Here is a 20,110-nt window from a genome sequence, read left to right on the forward strand (position 1 = left end):
TGATTTGACATTACAGTGCATGATTGATATTTTCAAAAATAGGAACAACATAATAATAATAATGATAAATAAATAAGTAAGTGCAAAACAGGACAGAACAGTGAGACAACAATAAGACAGTAAAGTGCAGTGGTAGGGGACATGGAAACATTCTTATATTATATTGAAAAATTTTCACTCCATAGATTAATCTAGATAAATTTTTTTAACGCTTTAAAGAATTTAAATTAATCTCCAGAGTTAAAGCATTCATTATGACAGCCCTAATGTTAAGACTTCTAAAGAATGTCATGTTTTAGACATAATATCTATATTATTCAAATGGGAGCTAAATATATTATACTTTATTATTATATTACATTATAGTATATAACATTACATTATATTATATCATACATATTATTTATATTATTCAAATGGAACTCAAATATGTTCCGTTGTGATGTTGTCACAGTATGATGTCACAGTATGATGTCCTGTTGTGATGTCACAGTATTATGTCGTAATCAAACATTCTTGAACATTTGTGTATCTATTCAACAATTCTCTCAGAAGATCTCAGATCTCACTTGTTGTTTCCGGCTACTTGTCTGTAAGCTTGAATATATACTGTAGATACAATTTAAAAATCCCCAAATGGAAAAGGAAACAATGTCCTGTACAATCCTTAATGACCTGTGTCTGGAGGAAAGGTTCAGTGATGTGGTTATTAAAGTCAACAGCACTGAGTTTAACGCCCATAAGGCAATCCTGTGTGGCTGCAGTGCCTATTTCAGGTATGTTTAGCTTGGTTCAGGTTAGCTTGGTTCAGGTTAACTTGTTTAGTAAAAAGATACTATACTGTATGTCTACTGTAAAAAGATACTATACTGTACGTATACTGTAAAAAGATACTATACTGTACTTCTACTGTAAAAAGATACTATACTGTACGTTTACTGTAAAAAGATACTATACTGTACTTTTACTGTAAAACATATACTATACTGTACTTCTACTGTATAAAGATACTATACTGTACTTCTGCTGTGAAAATATATTATACTTCTACTTCTACTGCTAAGAGCCTATACTTCTACAGTGAAAATATATTACTACACAGGACAGAATGTTGCTTACTGTTTACTCATCAGATATCTCTATACTCTGCGTCCCACAGAACCCTCTTCACTCACTGGAGCGATTCAGATAAACCAGTCTACACCATCCCTGGGGTGTCCGCGGCTATGATGCAGCTCATCATAGAGTACGCCTACACACGCTTTGTGCCGGTGACAGCAGAGAATGTGGAAGAGCTTCTGGTGGCTGCAGACCAGCTTCTCGTCACTGGCATAGTAGGAGCGTGCTCTGACTTCCTAGATGGCCAGCTGTCTCTGGAAAACTGTGTCGGCATCTGGAGGTTGGCGGACATCTACTGCTGCCCTGACCTGAGGCGCAAGGCCCATCTCTTCATCGTGTGCCACTTTGAGGAGATGCTGCGCGTCTCACAGGAGTTTGTGGAGCTGTCCCTGCAGCAACTGGTGGACATCATCGAGAGGGATGATCTGAATGTGAAGAATGAGGAGACGGTGTTCGAGGCCGTCCTCCGTTGGATCGACCACTCCCGTGAGGAGCGTAAAACACACATCCCTTTGCTGCTGCCCAAGGTAACTAATTGTATTACTGTGCATTGCATTAAAACAACACTGGGTTCCCTAGTACAGTGGTTCTCAAACATTTGGGTCCAAACCGTTCCCTAGCAACAAAATTCCAGTGAAACCGTCTACAACCGCTGTCTAAGTTGTACCCGCTGTCTGCTTGTCTCTTCCCAGGTTCGCATGGGCTTGATGAGGCCTGACTACTTCAGGAGCAACGTTCTGAAGAACCCTGTGGTGAGGGACAGCCACGGCTGCAGGGCCCTCATCCTCAGCATCCTGAAACCCCCTGGCTCCGCCTGGCTCCGCTGGCTCCGACGGCTCCGACAGGCCCCAAAACCCCTGACCCTTCCACGCTTGCCCCAGGAGGTCCTATTGGCCATCGGAGGCTATAGTGGCCGCAGCGTGACCAATGGCATTGAGGCTTACAATATCCGAGCCGGTGGATGGATGGACGTGAGCGTTGAGGCGGAGACTCTCCGGGGCTTCCACGGCACCGCTTTTCTCCACGGTCTGGTCTACTGCGTCGGCGGCACAAGCGGCAGAGAGTATTTGAACAGTGTGAGCAGGTTTAACCCCGTCACTCGCAGCTGGCTGCAGGCGGCTCCCATGCACTCATGCCGCTGTTACGTCAGCGTGGTCGCGTTGGACAGCTGTATCTATGCCATGGGAGGGTACAACGGACACGTGCGACTGAACACCGCCGAGCACTATGAGCCTGAAACCAACCAGTGGACAGTGATTTCGCCCATGCTGGAGCACAGGAGTGACGCCGGCGCTGCAGTCCTCCACGGCAAGGTGGGTGGAACGGAGGAACACAGGGTGGTAGATGAACCCAAGGAACGTTCACATTAAAAACTAAGCGATTGGTATCATTCAGAATCAGAAATCATAAATGTCTTTATTGCCAAGTAAACTTGCACATACAAGGAATTTGTCTTGGTCCTTTGGTGCATCAACATTAACAGACAATTAAAGTAGAATGAAATAAAATGGAATATATAAACTAAATTAGATTATTATTTCTTATTACAGGTTTACATCTGTGGTGGCTTCAATGGGGCGGAGTGTCTGCTCACAGCTGAGTGCTACAGCCCAGACACCAACCAGTGGACTCTGATCGCCCGCATGAGCAGCAGGCGTCAAGGAGTGGGAGTCGCTGCGTACGGAGGACAAGTCTATGTGGTAGGTGCACACAGAGACTAAATGCTTTATACTAGATATTTTTTATATATATATATAATTTGACTTGCAATGCTGCTGTGATGACCTCATTTCCCTAAATGGATTAATACAGTGTCTGCCTGCCTTAACCACATACTAAAACATTCCTATCATGTGTCCTGTCCTCAGGTGGGAGGGTTTAACAGAGAAAACCGCCTGCGTAGTGCGGAGGCCTACAGCCCCTTGACTGACTCCTGGCGCGCCCTGCCCACCATGCTCACCCCCCGCAGCAGTTTTGGCATCGGGGTGTTGGATGACCTGCTCTTCGTGGTCGGAGGCTCCAATGGCTTCAACACCACCTCCAACGCGGAGCGCTACGACCAGAGCAGCGACAGGTGGACTGTAGCCGAGGACATGAAGATCCAGCGCTGTGGCCTAAGCTGCTGCATAATGCATGGCCTGCCTAATATGAGCCAGTACGCCGCTCCCCGTGGCGCCGTGCAGTGACCCCTGGAGGAGGAGGAGGAGGAGGAGGAGGAGGAGGAGGAGGAGGAGGAGGAGGAGGAGGAGGAGGAGGAGGAGGAGGCAGCAGCGGGGGGATCCATCTAAGAACCATAAACATTTATTAGACCAATCCAAAAGAAATCCTAAGAAATTAATAAATTACTATCAGCCAAAGGTGGTGATGTTTCTTTCTTTTAGTAATTCCGACAATATCTGTTTTTGGTTTGTGTAATGCATATAATATGGGCACTTTTATCCATATGGTTGAGCCTGTTAGGAATTGCACCGCCAACCCAAGCAGATTGCAGATCACTCTCTCTATATGGAGGCTACCATCTCTCCTCATGGATACTGTGAACAATTTTAAGAATAAAACATCAACAGATTGGAACAGCATTGACATGACCTTAATTAAGCAAGTAATAATAGCCATAGCAGACCCTTTAGTGCATATTTGTAACCTCTCATTCAAACTGGGTGCCTTCCCCACCAAAATGAAAACTGCAAAAGTGATACCGATCTTCAAAGCCGGTGAAAAAAATCTATTCACCAATTACAGGCCGGTTTCTCTCCCAGGAGTCTCGGCCAGCTCACCACCCGCGGCAGACCTCGCACCTCGGGAGCCCCGTCTCTCCGAACCACGTCTGTTCAATGGTAACTTCGAGGATTGTGCCACATTCATCATGCAATGTGAGTTGGTCTTCCTTCATCAACCCAGCCGTTTTTCGTCAGAGGGATCCCGAGTAGCCTACATGACTAACCTGCTCACGGGCCAAGCAGCACTGTGGGTTACTGCCTCCTGGGCAATGGGGGCTGATTTCTGTTTTTCCTACCCAGACTTCGTGGCAGAGCTCCGCAGGGTTTTTCACCACCCAGCCCGTGGCCAGGACCCAGGAGCTCGGTTGGGCACCTTCCGGCAGGACAGTGGCAGTGTCAGAGACTATGCGCTGGAGTTCAGACTGGCCGCAACGGAGAGCGGTTGGAACGATCAAGCGCTTCGTCTCACCTTCCTGAGGGGGCTCAACGACGCAGTAAGGGACCAGCTCGCGACCCAAGAGGAGCCCGATTCTCTCGAGGGCCTGATCAGCCTCGCTATCCGCATCGACGGACGCCTCCGGGAGAGAAGGCGTGAGCGAGCACGACGGGGACCCCCAGACGTACCCCCCGAGTACCACGACCTCGAGGAGGTTTTCAGTAAGTCCAGGGCTCAGGTCTTTCCACCTCACCGGCCTTACGACTGTGCCATCGACCTCCGCTCAGGGGCTCCCTTTCCCGGCGGCCGCCTCTACAGTGCTGACCGTCCTGCCCCCTCCGTGACTGGTGGGTTTTTTCCCTCCCGAGCCGTGACCGAGGAGGAACCCATGCAGCTGGGACGCAACCGCCTTAGCCCGGCCGAACGGGAGTCCAGGCTCTGGTCCGGCCTTTGCCTCTACTGCGGCCGGGATGGACACCGTGTCTCCAATTGCCCTACCCGGCCAAGAAGACCAGGCTCGCCGGGACCCCGGGAGATCCTGGTGAGCCGTTTTTCCTGTTCCCCCACCCGTGCACCACCTAACCGTCTGGCGGACGTCACCCTAGCCTGGGCGGACCAGCGGGCGACGGTGGGTGCACTCATTGACTCTGGTGCTGATGGGAGTTTCATGGACGTTGGGTTTGCCACCCGGGCCGACATTCCACTTGAGGACCTCGAGAGGCCCTTGGAGGTCTTCGCGCTGGATCATCGCCGCCTGGCTGACGTCACTCAACGCACCTGTCCAGTCCTTCTCACCATTGCTGGTAACCACGTTGAGAGACTCCAGTTTTTCATCACCAGCTCTCCTCTTGTCCCTGTGGTCCTGGGCAGGCCTTGGCTCGCGCTGCATGAGCCCCACGTCGCCTAGTCCTCCGGCACCATCAGGGGGTGGGGTCCCTCCTGTCGTGCCCAGTGTCTTCATGTGCCGTCCAGCCCCCTCACCGGGTCCCAGTCCCCGTCTCCGGCCTCCCTCGCCGGTCCTCTGTCCCCGTGCCCGGCCTCCGCTGTCGGGCCCCAGTCCCCGTCTCCGGCCTCCCTCGCCGGTCCTCTGTCCCCGTCTCCGGTCCCCCTCTCCGGGCCTCCGTCTTTGTCCCCCTCTCCAGTGCCCCTGATCGCCGGCTTCCTTCGGTCCCGTCCGGGCAGGCCGGGGCCGAGTGGGTCGCCGGGTGGCTCCCGTGGAGGGGGGGGTACTGTGAGGATTGGTTCTTTCCCCACCACAGGCTTCTTAAAGTACTGTGATGATTGGTCCGTTCCCCGCCACACGCTCCGTTCCTTTAAGGTACTTTGTTGATTAATTGCATTCCCCGCCACACGCTCCGTTCCTGTAAGGTGCCGTGTTGATTGGTGCTCTCCCCGCCACACACTTCTGGAGCAAGTATCAATTTCATCCCGCAGCTGTCACAGCTTGTAATCAGCGCCCTGTGGCTTTATATACCCTGATCCCCCTACTATCGATGTTGGATCGTTCTGAATACTCCTGCATTTGCCTGCTTTCCCCGTCGCTGTTTGCTGTCTTTTGCTCTCCAGGACTTTCGTGGAGAATCCCTGTGGAGAACCTGGTTTCCCGTTCTGAGCTGCGCCTCGTTATCTGCCCGCTTTACGCGTTGCGCTCTGGTGAGTTTTTGGAAACAGTTCTTTTGGATCATCAGTTTTTGTGTGTTTGTGAAACACCGAAGAGATCCCGTTTTTGTTTGTACTGTTCTCACCTATTTTTGTGTTGGATTTACACTCTGGATTACCGTATTGTTTTTTCTCTGGACTCTGCTAACTGTGTGTGGTACACCGAAGATCAAGTCACTTGGATATATACTGGATCAGTCACCTCTCTGTTTCTGTTGTGTGCTGGGCTAACTCAGATTTCTCTCTCTCTCCGTTTCCACCGGGAGTGAAAGCTGGGAGGATCTGCAGAGCCGCTTTAGACGTCACAAGCCAATTCCTCACCACCACCTACTGGGAGTATCTGCAGAGCCGCAACTATCTTCACATGCCAGATTCCCCGTTTGTTCGGTTGCTCAACTTCATTCCATCTTGTAACTCTGAAAATAAATACGCCCTTGCTTTGGCTAACTCTGAACAACTCTCTCTGTGCCGTTGCGTTTGAGGTCGGTTACAAACCCTAACAGCATGTCTTATAATTTCCATCCTTAGTTATGAAGTGATTGCAATCATTATTATTTTTTTTTATCCTTTTGTTTCGTTTTTGGTGAAAAGCACTTTGAGCTGCAATTTGTATGAATGGTGCTATATAAATAATGTTATTATTATTTTACATTTATTTTAACTTAAAAAAAAATTAAAATGTAAGACTTCTAAATAATGTCATGTTTTTAGACATAATGTCTATATTATTCAAATGGGAGCTAAATATATTATACTTTATTATTATATTACATTATATTATAATATATAACAGTACATTATATTATCATACATATTATTTATATTATTCAAATGGAACTCAAATATGTTCCGTTGTGATGTCACAGTATGATGTCACAGTATGATGTCACAGTATGATGTTCCACTGTGATGTCACAGTATGATGTCATAATCAAACATTCTAGAACATTTGTGTATCTATTCAACAATTCTCTCAGAAGACAAGTGAAGAGCTCACTTGTTGTTTCTGCCTACTTGTCTGTAAGCTTGAATATATTCTGTAGATACAATTTAAAATCCCCACATGCAAAAGGAAACAATGTCTTGTACAATCCTTAATGACCTGCGTCTGGAGGGAAGGTTCTGTGATGTGGTTATTAAAGTCAACAGCACTGAGTTTAATGCCCACAAGGCAATCATGTGTGGCTGCAGTGCCTATTTCAGGTATGTTTAACTTCAGTTCAGTTAAGTTCAGTTCAGTTATTTTTTATTTCGGGCTTTGGACACATAACAACGGTCATTCCATAAATCACCAAAGTTTTACCAGCTGCTATTGCAGCATTGTCCAATTGTCCGAAAAGGGCTAGGGAGAAGCACTAGGCACTCATTTACATACATACATAGTAGATATAGTACACATTTCAGTGCACACATATAGTACACATTACAGTACACATTACAGTATAGTATACCTGCAGCTTGGTTCAGGTTAGCTTGGTTCAGGTTAACTTGGTTAGTAAAAAGATAATATACTGTATGTCTACTGTAAAAAGATACTATACTGTAAAAAGATACTATACTGTACTTCTACTGTAAAAAGATACTATACTGTACTTTTACTGTAAAAAGATAATATACTGTAATTCTACTGTATAAAGATACTATACTGTACTTCTACTGTGAAAATATATTATACTTCTACTGTGCTAAGACCCTATTCTTCTACAGTGAAAATATATGACTACACAGGACAGAATGTTGCTTACTATTTACTCATCAGATATCTCTATACTCTGCGTCCCACAGAACCCTCTTCACTTGCTGGAGCGACTCAGAGAAACCAGTCTACACTATCCCTGGGGTGTCAGCGGCTATGATACAGCTCATCATAGAGTACGCCTACACACGATTTGTGCTGGTGACAGCAGAGAACGTGGAAGAGCTTCTGGTGGCTGCAGACCAGCTTCTCGTCACTGGCATAGTAGGAGCGTGCTCTGACTTCCTAGAAGGCCAGCTGTCTCTGGAAAACTGTGTCGGCATCTGGAGGTTGGCGGACATCTACTGCTGCCCTGACCTGAGGCGCAAGGCCCATCTCTTCATCGTGTGCCACTTTGAGGAGATGCTGCACGTCTCACAGGAGTTTGTGGAGCTGTCCCTGCAGCAACTGGTGGACATCATCGAGAGGGATGATCTGAATGTGAAGAATGAGGAGACGGTGTTCGAGGCCGTCCTCCGTTGGATCGACCACTCCTGTGAGGAGCGGAAAACACACATCCCTTTGCTGCTGCCCAAGGTAATAATAATAATACATTTTATTTATAAGGCGCCTTTCAGGACACTCAAGGTCGCCGTACAACAATTTAAAAAACAGCTCATTAACAATCACAATACATTTAAAAAAAAAAGAAAATCAGACATACGCCTGCCTAAACAGGTGGATTTTGAGGTGGGTTTTGAATGGGATGATGGAGTCAATGTTCCTGATGTCGGGGGGGAGGGAGTTCCAAAGGCGGGGGGCAGAGCAGCTGAAGGCTCTTGACCCCATGGTGGAGACGGGCTGGGGGGACGGTCAGGTTGATGGAGAAGGCAGACCTGAGGGACCGGGTGGGAATGTTGATGTGGAGGAGGTCGGACAGGTATGGAGGGGCGAGGTTGTGGATGGCCTTAAATGTATGGAGGAGGATCTTGTAGTCTATGCGGTGTTTAATGGGAAGCCAGTGTAGTTGACGTAGGACGGGGGTGATGTGACTGATGACAGGGGTTCTGGTTATACGGGCAGCAGCGTTCTGGACCAGTTGGAGCTTATGAAGGAGTTTGTGGATGAGACCAAAGAGAAGGGAGTTGCAATAATCCAAGCGGGAAGTGACGAGGGAGTGGACCAGGATTGCGGCGCTGTTGGGGATGAGTGAAGGGCGGAGGCGGTTGATGTTGCGAAGGTGGAAGTAGGCGGACCGGATGGTGTTATTGATGTGGGAATGGAATGATAGGGTGCTGTCGAGGACGACACCCAGACTCTTGACCTGGGGGGAAGGGGAAACCAAGGAGTTGTCTATGGTAAGGGTGAAACGGGTGCTTGGTGAGTGTGGACTTGGAGCCAATGAGGACTACCTCTGTTTTATCACTGTTTAATTTGAGGAAATTTGAAGTGAACCAGGATTTGATTTCCTGTAAACAGGCACAGAGGGAAGAGGGAGGGAGGGTGGAAGTGGGTTTGGAGGAAACATAGAGCTGGGTGTCGTCCGCGTAACAGTGGAAATTGATGTTGTATTTACGGAGAATCAGACCAAGTGGGAGGAGGTAGATGATGAAGAGGATAGGGCCTAGGACAGAGCCTTGGGGAACACCGGAGGAGAAGGGGGATGGATGGAATGTGAATGATTTTAACTGAATGAACTGAGTACGACCAGAGAGATATGAGTGGAACCAGTCTAGGGATGTGTGGGAGATTCCAATGGAGGCTAGTCGGTTAAGGAGGGTGGAGTGAGATATGGTGTCAAATGCGGCGCTTAGATCGAGGAGGATGAGGATGGATAATAGTCCATAGTCAGCTGCCATCAGGAGTCATTTGTGATTTTGAGGAGGGCTGTTTCTGTGCTTTGACAGGGGCGAAAACCAGATTGGAACTGTTCATAGAGGTTATTGTTGGAGAGGGGAGCATGAATCTGAGAAGCCACTACTTTTTCCAGGATTTTTGAGAGAAATGGCATGTTGGAGATTGGGCGGAGGTTATTGAAAATGTTGGGGTCTGAACCAGGTTTCTTTAAAATCTGTGTTACAGCAGCGGATTTGAGAGATGATGGGACAGAACCAGAGGTGAGGGAGGAATGGATGATTGCAGTTATAAGGGGCAGGAGAGAGGGGAGGGAAGCTATGACCAGGGAGGAGGGCAGGGGGTCAAGTTGGCAGGTGGATAGCTAATAACTAATTGTATTACTGTGCATTGCATTAAAACAACACTAGGTTCCCTAGTACAGTGGTTATCAAACATTTGGGTCCAAACCGTTCCCTAGCAACAGAATTCCAGTGAAACCATCTACAACCGCTGTCTAAGTTGTACCCGCTGCCTGCTTGTCTCTTCCCAGGTTCGCATGGGCTTAATGAGGCCTGATTACTTCAGGAGCAACGTCCTGAACAACCCTGTGGTGAGGGACAGCCACGACTGCAGGGCCCTCATCCTCAGCATCCTGAAACCCCCTGGCTCCGCCTGGCTCCGCTGGCTCCGACGGCTCCGACGGCTTCGACGGCTCCGACAGGCCGCAAAACCCCTGACCCACCCACGCCTGCCCCAGGAGGTCCTATTGGCCATCGGAGGCTATAGTGGCAGCAGCGTGACCAATGCCATGGAGGCTTACGATATCCGAGCCGGTGGATGGATGGACGTGAGCGTTGTGGAGGAGAGTCCCCGGGCCTTCCACGGCACCGCTTATCTCCACGGTCTGGTCTACTGCATCGGCGGCAAAAACGGCGTAGAGTATTTCAGCAGTGTGCGCAAGTTCAACCCCGTCACTCACAGCTGGCTGCAGGCGGCTCCCATGCACTCACGCCGCTGTTACGTCAGCGTGGTCGCTTTGGACGGCTGTATCTACGCCATGGGAGGGTGCGACGGACACATTCGACTGAACACCGCCGAGCACTACGAGCCTGAAACCAACCAGTGGACAGTGATTTCACCCATGCTGGAGCACAGGAGCAACGCCGGCGCCGCAGCCCTCCACGGCAAGGTGGGTGGAACTGAGGAACACAGGGTGGTAGATGAACACAAGGAACGTTCACATTAAAAACAAAGTGATTGGTATCATTCAAAATCATAAATCATAAATGTCTTTATTGCCAAGTAAGCTTGCACATAGGAATTTGTCTTGGTCCTTTGGTCCATCAACATTAACAGACAATTAAAGTAGAATGAAATAAAATGGAATATATAAACTAAATTAGAATATACTTCCTTATTACAGGTTTACATCTGTGGTGGCGACAACAGGGCGGAGTGTGTGCTCACAGCTGAGTGCTACAGCCCAGACACCGACCAGTGGACTCTGATCGCCCCTATGAGCAGCAGGCGTTGGGGAGTGGGAGTCGCTGCGTATGGAGGACAAGTCTATGTGGTAGGTGCACACAGAGACAAAATGCTTTATACTAGATATATTTTATATAGATATGTATCATTTGACTTGCAATGCTGCTGTGATGCCCTCATTTGCCTAAGTGGATTAATAACGTGTCTGCCTGCCTTAACCACATACTAAAACATTCCTCTCATGTGTCCTGTCCTCAGGTGGGAGGGTTTGACGGTGGAAACGAACTGCGTAGTGCGGAGGCCTACAGCCCCTTGACTGACTCCTGGCGCGCCCTGCCCACCATGCTCACCCCCCGCAGTAACTTTGGCATCGGGGTGTTGGACGACCTGCTCTTTGTGGTCGGAGGCTACAATGGCTTGAACACCACCTCCAACGCGGAGCGCTACGACCAGAGCAGCGACAGGTGGACTGTCGCAGAGGACATGAAGATCCACCGCAGTGCCCTAAGCTGCTGCATAATGCATGGCCTGCCTAACATGAGCCAATACGCCGCTCCGCGTGACGCCCTGCAGTGACCCCTGGAGGAGGAGGCAGCGGGGGGATCCATCTAAGAACCGTAAACATTTATTAGTCCAGTCCAAAAGAAATCCTAAGAAATTAATTAATTACTATCAGCCAAAGGTGGTGATGTTTCTTTCTTCTAGTAATTCCGACAATATCTGTTTTTGGTTTGTGTAATGCACATAATATGGGCACTTTTATCCATATGGTTGAGCCTGTTAGGAATTGCACCGCCAACCCAAGCAGATTGCAGATCACTCTCTCTATATGGAGGCTACCATCTCTCCTCACTGAGAGATACTGGACACCTGACAAACACACACACACACACACACACACACATACATGCAAGCACTTGGTACAGTAAGACAATGATTACATAGTACACTGTTACGAACGGGTAAGTGACTTCCAAGTTGTCGAGAAGAAGAACGAGACAGAGAATGTTTTACTCTTCCAAAACAGCTGTACTGTTTATTAACAGGGAAAAGCGTATAATATAATTACAGGGAGAAAGACAATATGTCTGTGCTTGTCCAGCTGTAGGTCTGTCCGTAGGATTAGGTGAAGCTCTAGCAAAGGACAAGGAATAGAGCAAATGTTAAATAGGTCACATACTCAACATTCCACGCTGTCAATGAGTGACAGCAGTCTGTCAACCAATGACAGCACCCAGGTGTGACAGACAATTAGTGATGACAGCAATCAGTGGTGACATACAAGGTGAACCCATAACAACAGGAGTGACCCAGGTAGACAGTGGGATACTATCCTAAGGAGGATAGTCTCCCGAACGTTACAGTATCCCCCCCGACGAACGGCACCTGACGTTCACCTAGGGGCCTCGGGATGCAGCCGCCGGAAATCATCGATCAGGCTGGGATCTAATATGTCCCGTTGAGGCACCCAAGAACGCTCTTCTACCCCGTACCCCTCCCAATCCACCAAGAACTGAAACCCCCTACCCCTCCGCCTACAACTCAGGATTCTCCGCACCGTATAGACAGGCTGACCGTCAATAATGCGGGGCGGAGGAACCGCAGGGAGTGGCGGGGACAAGGGCGATGAGAGGAATGGCTTCAACAGGGACACATGAAACGTCGGATGGACCCTCATAGAGGCCGGAAGGCGTAGCCTGTAAGCCATAGGATTCACCCGACGCACCACTTTAAAGGGCCCTATAAAGCGAGGAGCCAGCTTCCTGGACTCCACCCGGAGAGGGAGATCACGAGTGGAAAGCCAAACCCGCTGTCCCGGACGGAAAACCGGAGCCGGACGACGCTTGCGGTTAGCTTGCCGCTGAGCCTTAACCGAGGCCTTCTGCAGCGCCGTCCGCACTCTGCTCCACGTCCTGCGACAACGAGCCACATGTGCCTGGGCCGACGGCACCTCCACCTCCTGCTCCTGTTCGGGAAACAGAGGAGGTTGAAAACCATATTGACACTGAAAGGGAGACATACCAGTAGAGGAGGAGAGGAGGGTATTATGCGCATACTCAGCCCAGGCCAACCTCCTACTCCACGTCGCCGGACACCCAGCAACGTAGCACCTCAGAACGCCCTCCAGGTCCTGGTTGACACGCTCCGTCTGCCCGTTCGTCTGCGGATGGAACCCAGACGACAGGCTGACGGAGGCGCCCAGACCGGCGGCGAACGCCTTCCAGAACCTGGAGGCGAACTGAGGACCCCGGTCGGACACAATATCCACTGGAAGCCCATGAACCCGAAAGACGTGCTGCACCACAAGGTCAGCCGTCTCCCAAGCCGAGGGGAGCTTGGGGAGGGGAATGAAGTGGGCCGCCTTGGAGAACCGGTCCACCACCACCAGGATGGCAGTGAACCCATCCGATAAGGGAAGGCCGGAAATAAAATCCAGGGATATGTGCGACCAGGGACGCTTGGGAATAGGAAGCGGTCGGAGGAGACCCGCCGGCGCACGGCGAGAGGTCTTACTGCGCGCGCACACTGGACAGGCCGCCACAAAGGAGCGTGTATCCCCCCCCTCTGTCGGCCACCAAAACCTCCTACGGATAAACTCCAGGGTTCTGGTGGCCCCAGGGTGGCCGGTGAGAGAGGATGTATGCGCCCACTGCAGCAGGCGTGAGCGTGCCGCCTTGGGCACATACATCCGACCCGGAGGACCCCCACCGGGATCGGGCTCCCGTGCCTGAGCCGACCTCACCACCCTATCTATGCCCCATGACACGGGTGCCAAAATCAAGGCCTGTGGAATAATAGGGTGGGGCTTCTCCTCTCGACCCGGAAGATCAAACTGACGTGACAGGGCGTCAGGCTTGACGTTCTTGGAACCGGGTCGATAGGAGATGGTAAATCGAAATCGAGTGAAGAATAACGCCCACCTGGCCTGGCGAGCGTTAAGGCGTTTAGCCCCTTGGATGTAAGCCAAGTTCTTATGGTAAGTCCAAACAATGAAAGGATGTGCCGCCCCCTCTAACCAATGTCTCCATTCCTCCAATGCCAATTTGATTGCCAACAACTCCCGATTACCCACGTCGTAGTTACGCTCGGCCGGAGACAGCCGGCGCGAAAAGAAGGCACAAGGATGCACCTTAGCATCCTTTAAACATCTCTGCGAGATTACCCCTCCCACCGCGGTGTCAGAGGCATCCACCTCCACAATGAACGGAGCCTCTGTGTCGTGATGGATCAGTACAGGGGCGGAGGTAAATCGACGTTTGAGGTTGCAGAAGGCCGACTCTGCCCTAGGCGACCATTCAAAGCCAGGGAGAGAGGACTTAGTGAGAGCTGTTAATGGATTGACTAAGGCGCTAAAATTGCGAATAAAGCGCCTGTAAAAATTTGTAAAGCCCAAAAACCGTTGTAACTCCTTGAGCGACGAAGGCCGTGGCCAATCCAAGACTGCACTCACCTTGGCTGGATCCATGCGAAGATCGCCCTTCGTCAACACAAAGCCCAGGAAGGAAACGGTGTCAGTGTGAAACACACACTTCTCAGCCTTAACAAACAGTTGATGCTTAAGGAGACGTTGAAGCACCTCACGAACGTGCAGTTGGTGTTGCACCATATCGCGAGAAAAAATAAGGATGTCATCCAAATATACAAACACTGACACCCCAATTAGATCCCGCAGCACGTCGTTGACCAGGGCTTGGAAAACTGCTGGAGCATTAGCTAAACCAAAAGGCATGACTAAATACTCATAATGCCCATTAGGAGTATTAAATGCAGTTTTCCACTCGTCCCCTTCTCTAATCCTGACCAAGTTGTATGCATTACGTAAGTCAAGTTTAGAAAAGACCTGTGCCCCCTGTAAGCACTCAAAGGCGGTGTCCATGAGCGGTAAAGGATAACGGTTCTTGATGGAAACGTCATTCAACCCCCTATAATCTATGCACGGCCGCTGATCACCATCTTTTTTAGCCACAAAAAAGAAGCCAGCGCTGCAGGGGATGTGGACGGTCGGATATGCCCCGCGGACAGTGCCTCTCGAATGTAAGTGTTCATGGACACTGTCTCAGGGCGGGAGAGAGAGAACATCCGTCCTCGGGGCGGAGAAGCGCCGGGTAGAAGATCAATGGTGCAGTCGTAAGGTCTATGAGGCGGTAGTGCTTTAGCACGCGTTTTACTAAAAATAGTAAACAATAGACCGCAGGAACACCTGCCAAATCGGGGTTGGGGGATAATAAAGAATCTGCAACGTCCACCGTCAACCTGGAGAGAGACAAAAGAGGGGGGGGGGAGGGACGGATGAACTCACGCCAGCGTCAGCGCTGACGCCGCTTCCCATGGAGAGTTCACCCGTAGCCCAATTAATAAGAGGATTATGCAGCACAAGCCAAGGGTGGCCTAAAACAATGTCAGAATGAGGAGACATAACAACAACAAAATTCAAATATTCCCCCTCGCTACCCGCCACCCGAACCCACAGTTTCCCGGTGCGCTGGGTAATAAATCCAGAGCCAAGCGGTCGGCCGTCCAGCGAACGGACAGGGATGGGCACCTCTAGTGTTTCCAAGGGAACCCCCCATTCTAGAGCCACCCCCACATGAATCAAGTTGCCCGCAGCCCCCGAATCCACTAAAGCCTTGGCCGTTTTAGAAGAATCCCCCCACCTGACAGTGACATCAAAAAAAGTATGTGAGTCGTGAACGTCTATGACCGGAGAGACATGCCCACCTGCTAGCACCTTCCCCAGGCCTAGCGGGCTCCTGCGTTTCCCGAGCCACGACAGGCGGCGAAGCGATGCCCCGTGCGGCCACAATGAAAACAGCGCTTCTCGTTGACCCGCCTCTGCTTCTCCGCTTCAGAGAGGTTCAGCGCTCCCAGCTGCATGGGCTCGTCATCGCCCCGGTGCTCTCTCATTGGCTGGTATGCTGGCCGATCGACACTAGGAGAGGGGCGGAAGAGTACCTGTGACGAAGCCTCCCTCTCGCGTCCCCTCTCCCGGTGACGATTATCCAACTGAATGGCCATGTTGATCAACAGATCCAGGCGTTCGGGTAGCTCCCGCGTAGCCAGCTCGTCCTGCATGCGAGTGGAGAGACCATGCAAGAAGTGGACACAGCAGGGAACCTCATGCCAGTCCGCCTCTCGAGCCACAATGCGGAAATCAATGGCGTAGTCTGCTACGGCGCGAATGCCCTGCCGGCAGGACATAAGTCGACTGGACTCTGCGAGGTCCGCGTGGACTCTTTGAGCTTTCATAGTCGAGCGTACCTCAGCGGACCTCCGCGGACCAATTTCCTACATGTATCGCGCCAGTTTACACAATGTTTCCCACGCTGTTCAACTTCTGTCATGTCGTCGTCATCCGATGTCAAAATAAAGAGTATGTTATCTCCGTTTCTAATATTTTGATTATAAAACGGGCAGTTTTACACACTTGAATAACAGGTATTTACATTTAGTCATTTAGCTGACGCTTTTATCCAAAGCGACTTACAAGTTCTGTACGACAAGACAGCAAGAAGGGTACAACTCTATCAGCTGAGTAACAATGTTCATCAAGTGTTGCGTGTTACAGTGTAGGTTAGTTTATTAGGACAAGTGCATGACAGTAAGGTTAGTCAGGGTTAGATTTTTTTTTTTTTTAATCATTTCAGATAGTGGTTGAAGAAGTGAGTCTTTAGTCGACGGCGAAAGATTGGACGGGATTCGGCTGTCCTAACTGGGATGGGTAGTTCATTCCACCATTGTGGGGCAAGGACTGAGAATAGGCGGCTTCTCTTTGATGACCCTCCGGGAGCTTGGATAGGAGTAGGTCTGAGGCGGCCAGAAGATGCAGAGCGTAGGGGTCTTGAGGGTGTGTAGTTAGAGACCATTGACCGGAGGTAGGCGGGAGCGGTTCCCTTTGCTGCACGGTATGCTAGGTCGAGGGCCTTGAAGCGGATACGTGCAGCAATGGGGAGCCAGTGCAGGTCCCTAAGAAGTGGGGTGACATGGGCCGACTTCGGTAGGTTTGATATCAGGCGGGCCGCTGCGTTTTGAATGAGTTGAAGAGGCTTGGTGGCAGTGGCCGGGAGGCCAGCTAGCAGTGCGTTGCAGTAGTCGAGGCGGGAGATGACTGTTGATTGGACAAGGAGTTGGGTGGCTTCTTTTGTCAGGAAGGGGCGTATCCTTCTGACGTTGCTCAGGAGGAATCTGCAGGTTCTGGTTGTCGCTGCGATGTGAGCAGAGAAGTTCAACTGGTCGTCAAGGACAACACCAAGGTTCTTGGCGGTCGGGGACGCGGTCACAGCTGCATTCTCGACTGTGATGGAGAGGTCGGTCAGGGGGGAGGATTTGGCCGGCAGGTGGAGCAATTCTGTTTTGCTTAGGTTCAGTTTGAGGTGGTTGGTCGTCATCCAGGCGGAGATGTCGGACAGACAGGCCGAGATCCGCTCAGAGACGTGGATATCTGAGGGAGGGAAGGAGAGGAAGAGTTGAGTATCATCGGCATAACAATGATATGAGAAGCCATGAGACGTGATAATGTTACCCAGTGATTTAGTGTATATAGGCAGCAAGGTGCAATGTACCGTATAGGCTTGCTCAACATGAGGTGGACAGCGTGTGGTGCTGAAACACACATTGCATGAAATAAAAACACCCGTTTTATTTCGAAATATTGGAAACGGAGATAACAGACTATGTTATCTCCGTTTCCAATATTTCGATAATAAAACTGGCAGTTTTACACACTTCATTTAGAAAAGCCATTCTCTTTTGTGAGTGAAAAAGTGAGTGGTCAGAGTAAAATGCAGATCGGCGTCACATTAAATGCAAGTCGATGTGACACCAAGTGAGCGGCGCGGACGTCCGCGCATTAGAAAATTGGACCTTCGCACTTGGAGTCCGCTTTGGGTCTGCTTTGAGTCCGCTTTGGGTCCGCTTTGAGTCCGCTTTGGGTCTGCTTTGAGTCCGCTTTGGGTCCGCTTTGAGTCCGCTTTGAGTCCGCTTTGGGTCTGCTTTGAGTCCGCTTTGGGTCTGCTTTGAGTCCGCTTTGGGTCCGCTTTGAGTCCGCTTTGAGTCCGCTTTGGGTCCGCTTTGAGTCCGCTTTGGGTCTGCTTTGAGTCCGCTTTGGGTCCGCTTTGAGTCCGCTTTGAGTCCGCGCGAGTCCGCTCCGTGTACGGTCCGCTCGACTATGGGAGCCAGAGCCTCTGGTCGTGTTACTTTGCTCGTATTTTCTATTTTTTTTTATTTTTATTTTTGTATCTTTTCCCCCCTCCTTTTTCCTCCGATTTTCTCCCATCCCAATGTTAGTCATTATGCCAATTCCCAATCCCCTTCCCGGTCGCTGCACACTTACCCAGGTGCGTTATTGAAATCATCTGGGGTTGCACGCACCTAATGGCGCCACGGGCACGCGCGCTCCCGCCAATGCGCATTTAATGTCCCCTCGCTTGAGCACAGACTAAAGACAGTGCCTAATTGCCTCTACGAATGGAATGTAACACATGTCATTCACAACAAGTTAGGTGTGAATGTATCTGAGAACGTATTTAACACACCTGACGACCGGCGCTATTGATATGCAAACAGCGAGTACTTATCTGGGGTACCCCGTCCCATGAAGAACGCATGCCTGCACTTACCCCCCACAGTCGGTCTGGGAGAGTGGAGGCTATCACGTGCTTCCTCCGACACACGTCTAGCCAATCAACCGCTTCTTTTCACCTGGCAGCGCGGACTCTCACTGAGAGCGTGTAACGTGTGGAAGGATCACACTACCGCCCTTAGATCCTATCCGCGCTTAGCAGGCGCCCCGACCGAACTGTAGGAGTCGCTGTTTACAACGACCCGGACCCACCCCGCCAGCTTCTCCCACCCTCTAATACAGCCAATTGTATTAGTGTGAACGGCCAGCCAAGCTGGTGACAACCCCGGAGCTGTGAGCTGGGTTGGTGACAAACGCAATCTCCTCTATGCCACCTGACCGCCCTCGTATTTTCTATTCTGATGCTTCTAGTTGTTCGCCTGGATCTCATGTTCTTTGACCGTGTCTAACTCTGTACTCTCGTCCTCTCTCCTCAGCCTGCCCGGCTAAGACCTGGAGACACTGGCTGGCTCACAAGGAACTGCTCTGACACCTGCCTGGCTGACTATCCCTGTCCCTGCTCTGACCCTGTCTGTCTGACTCTCTTGCCCCCACGCACACCATGGACATTATGAGTATCACCCCTGTGTATCGACCCCTGCCTGGACATTGACCATTCTATTAAATATACCCATATTGGGTTTAAACCTGTCTGCTGTTTCTCCTTGTCTGCAAATTGGGTTCCAAACACAACCGTGATACATATGTGTCTTCAGTACAGTATCTACACTGTACTTGTTACTAGGCAACAAGGACACTGCCAGCTGTTTTTGTAATTGACCTATCTCAACCCTATATCTCAAATAGACCAAAAAGGTGATCTATTGTAAACCCTATGCAATATTCATATATATTTGGATATTTGAAATCTGTCTGAAGTGAATAGTTAGTATCACAGCGCCACCGTGGTGCAGTGGTTAACACTGGTTAACAGTGTTGCCTCGCAGCAAGAAGGTCCTGGGTTCGATTCCCACTTGGGGACCAGGTTGCTGGGTTGCCAGGTACCCAAGTGGGGTATCTCCCGGGCCTTTCTGTGTGGAGTTTGCATGTTCTCCTCGTGCTCGCAAGGGTTTCCCCTCCAGAAAAAGAGATAAACCCAATGGAAAAACATGCAGAACAGATCTGCAACGCTGTTGTGTCCCTGGCGAAGACGGACAGGAGCACTTGGATTGGTCCCCGGGTCTGCTCCTGGCTGCCCTTGGGGGGTAAGGACAACAGGATGGGTGAAGCGCAAAGAGGACATTTAATCGGCGACCCCCAAAAAATGCATGTGTGTGTCAGACACAAATGAGTGGGGGGGCATAAAATGTTCTCGGGGGGGCAATGATTTTTCAACATAACAGGTTCCCTTTCATCTGTTTCAGCTGGGACAGCGGCGCTGTGGCTTGCTTGGTGCTCCCCACAGTGCTGAACTAAACAGCAGGGAGGCAACTGAAAAATCTAATTTTTCTCTCTCTTAAGAACATTCACTTATACAAAAACAGACTGAACGGATATATATCTTTGGAGGGTCTCCATTTATTCAACACTTTTGAATTCACGAATTAACTGACAAAAATAAG

At 50.1% G+C, this 20,110-nt stretch overlaps 1 protein-coding gene across 1 annotated transcript; it reads left to right on the plus strand.

Moving 5' to 3' along the window:
- Positions 1-10,586: 10,586 nt before the first annotated feature.
- LOC311233917 (uncharacterized protein) lies at positions 10,587-11,506 on the plus strand (the record flags this gene model as incomplete). Its single annotated transcript, XM_084338373.1, has 3 exons — positions 10,587-10,634; positions 10,869-11,018; positions 11,189-11,506. 3 exons carry the CDS (start codon positions 10,587-10,589, stop codon positions 11,504-11,506), a joined length of 516 nt encoding a protein of 171 aa, XP_084194499.1.
- Between the last annotated feature and the right edge of the window lie 8,604 nt (positions 11,507-20,110).

The sequence above is a fragment of the Notolepis coatsorum genome (genome assembly GCF_963971535.1).
Source record: "Notolepis coatsorum genome assembly, contig: SUPER_8_unloc_1, whole genome shotgun sequence".
Classification (NCBI taxonomy): domain Eukaryota; kingdom Metazoa; phylum Chordata; class Actinopteri; order Aulopiformes; family Paralepididae; genus Notolepis; species Notolepis coatsorum.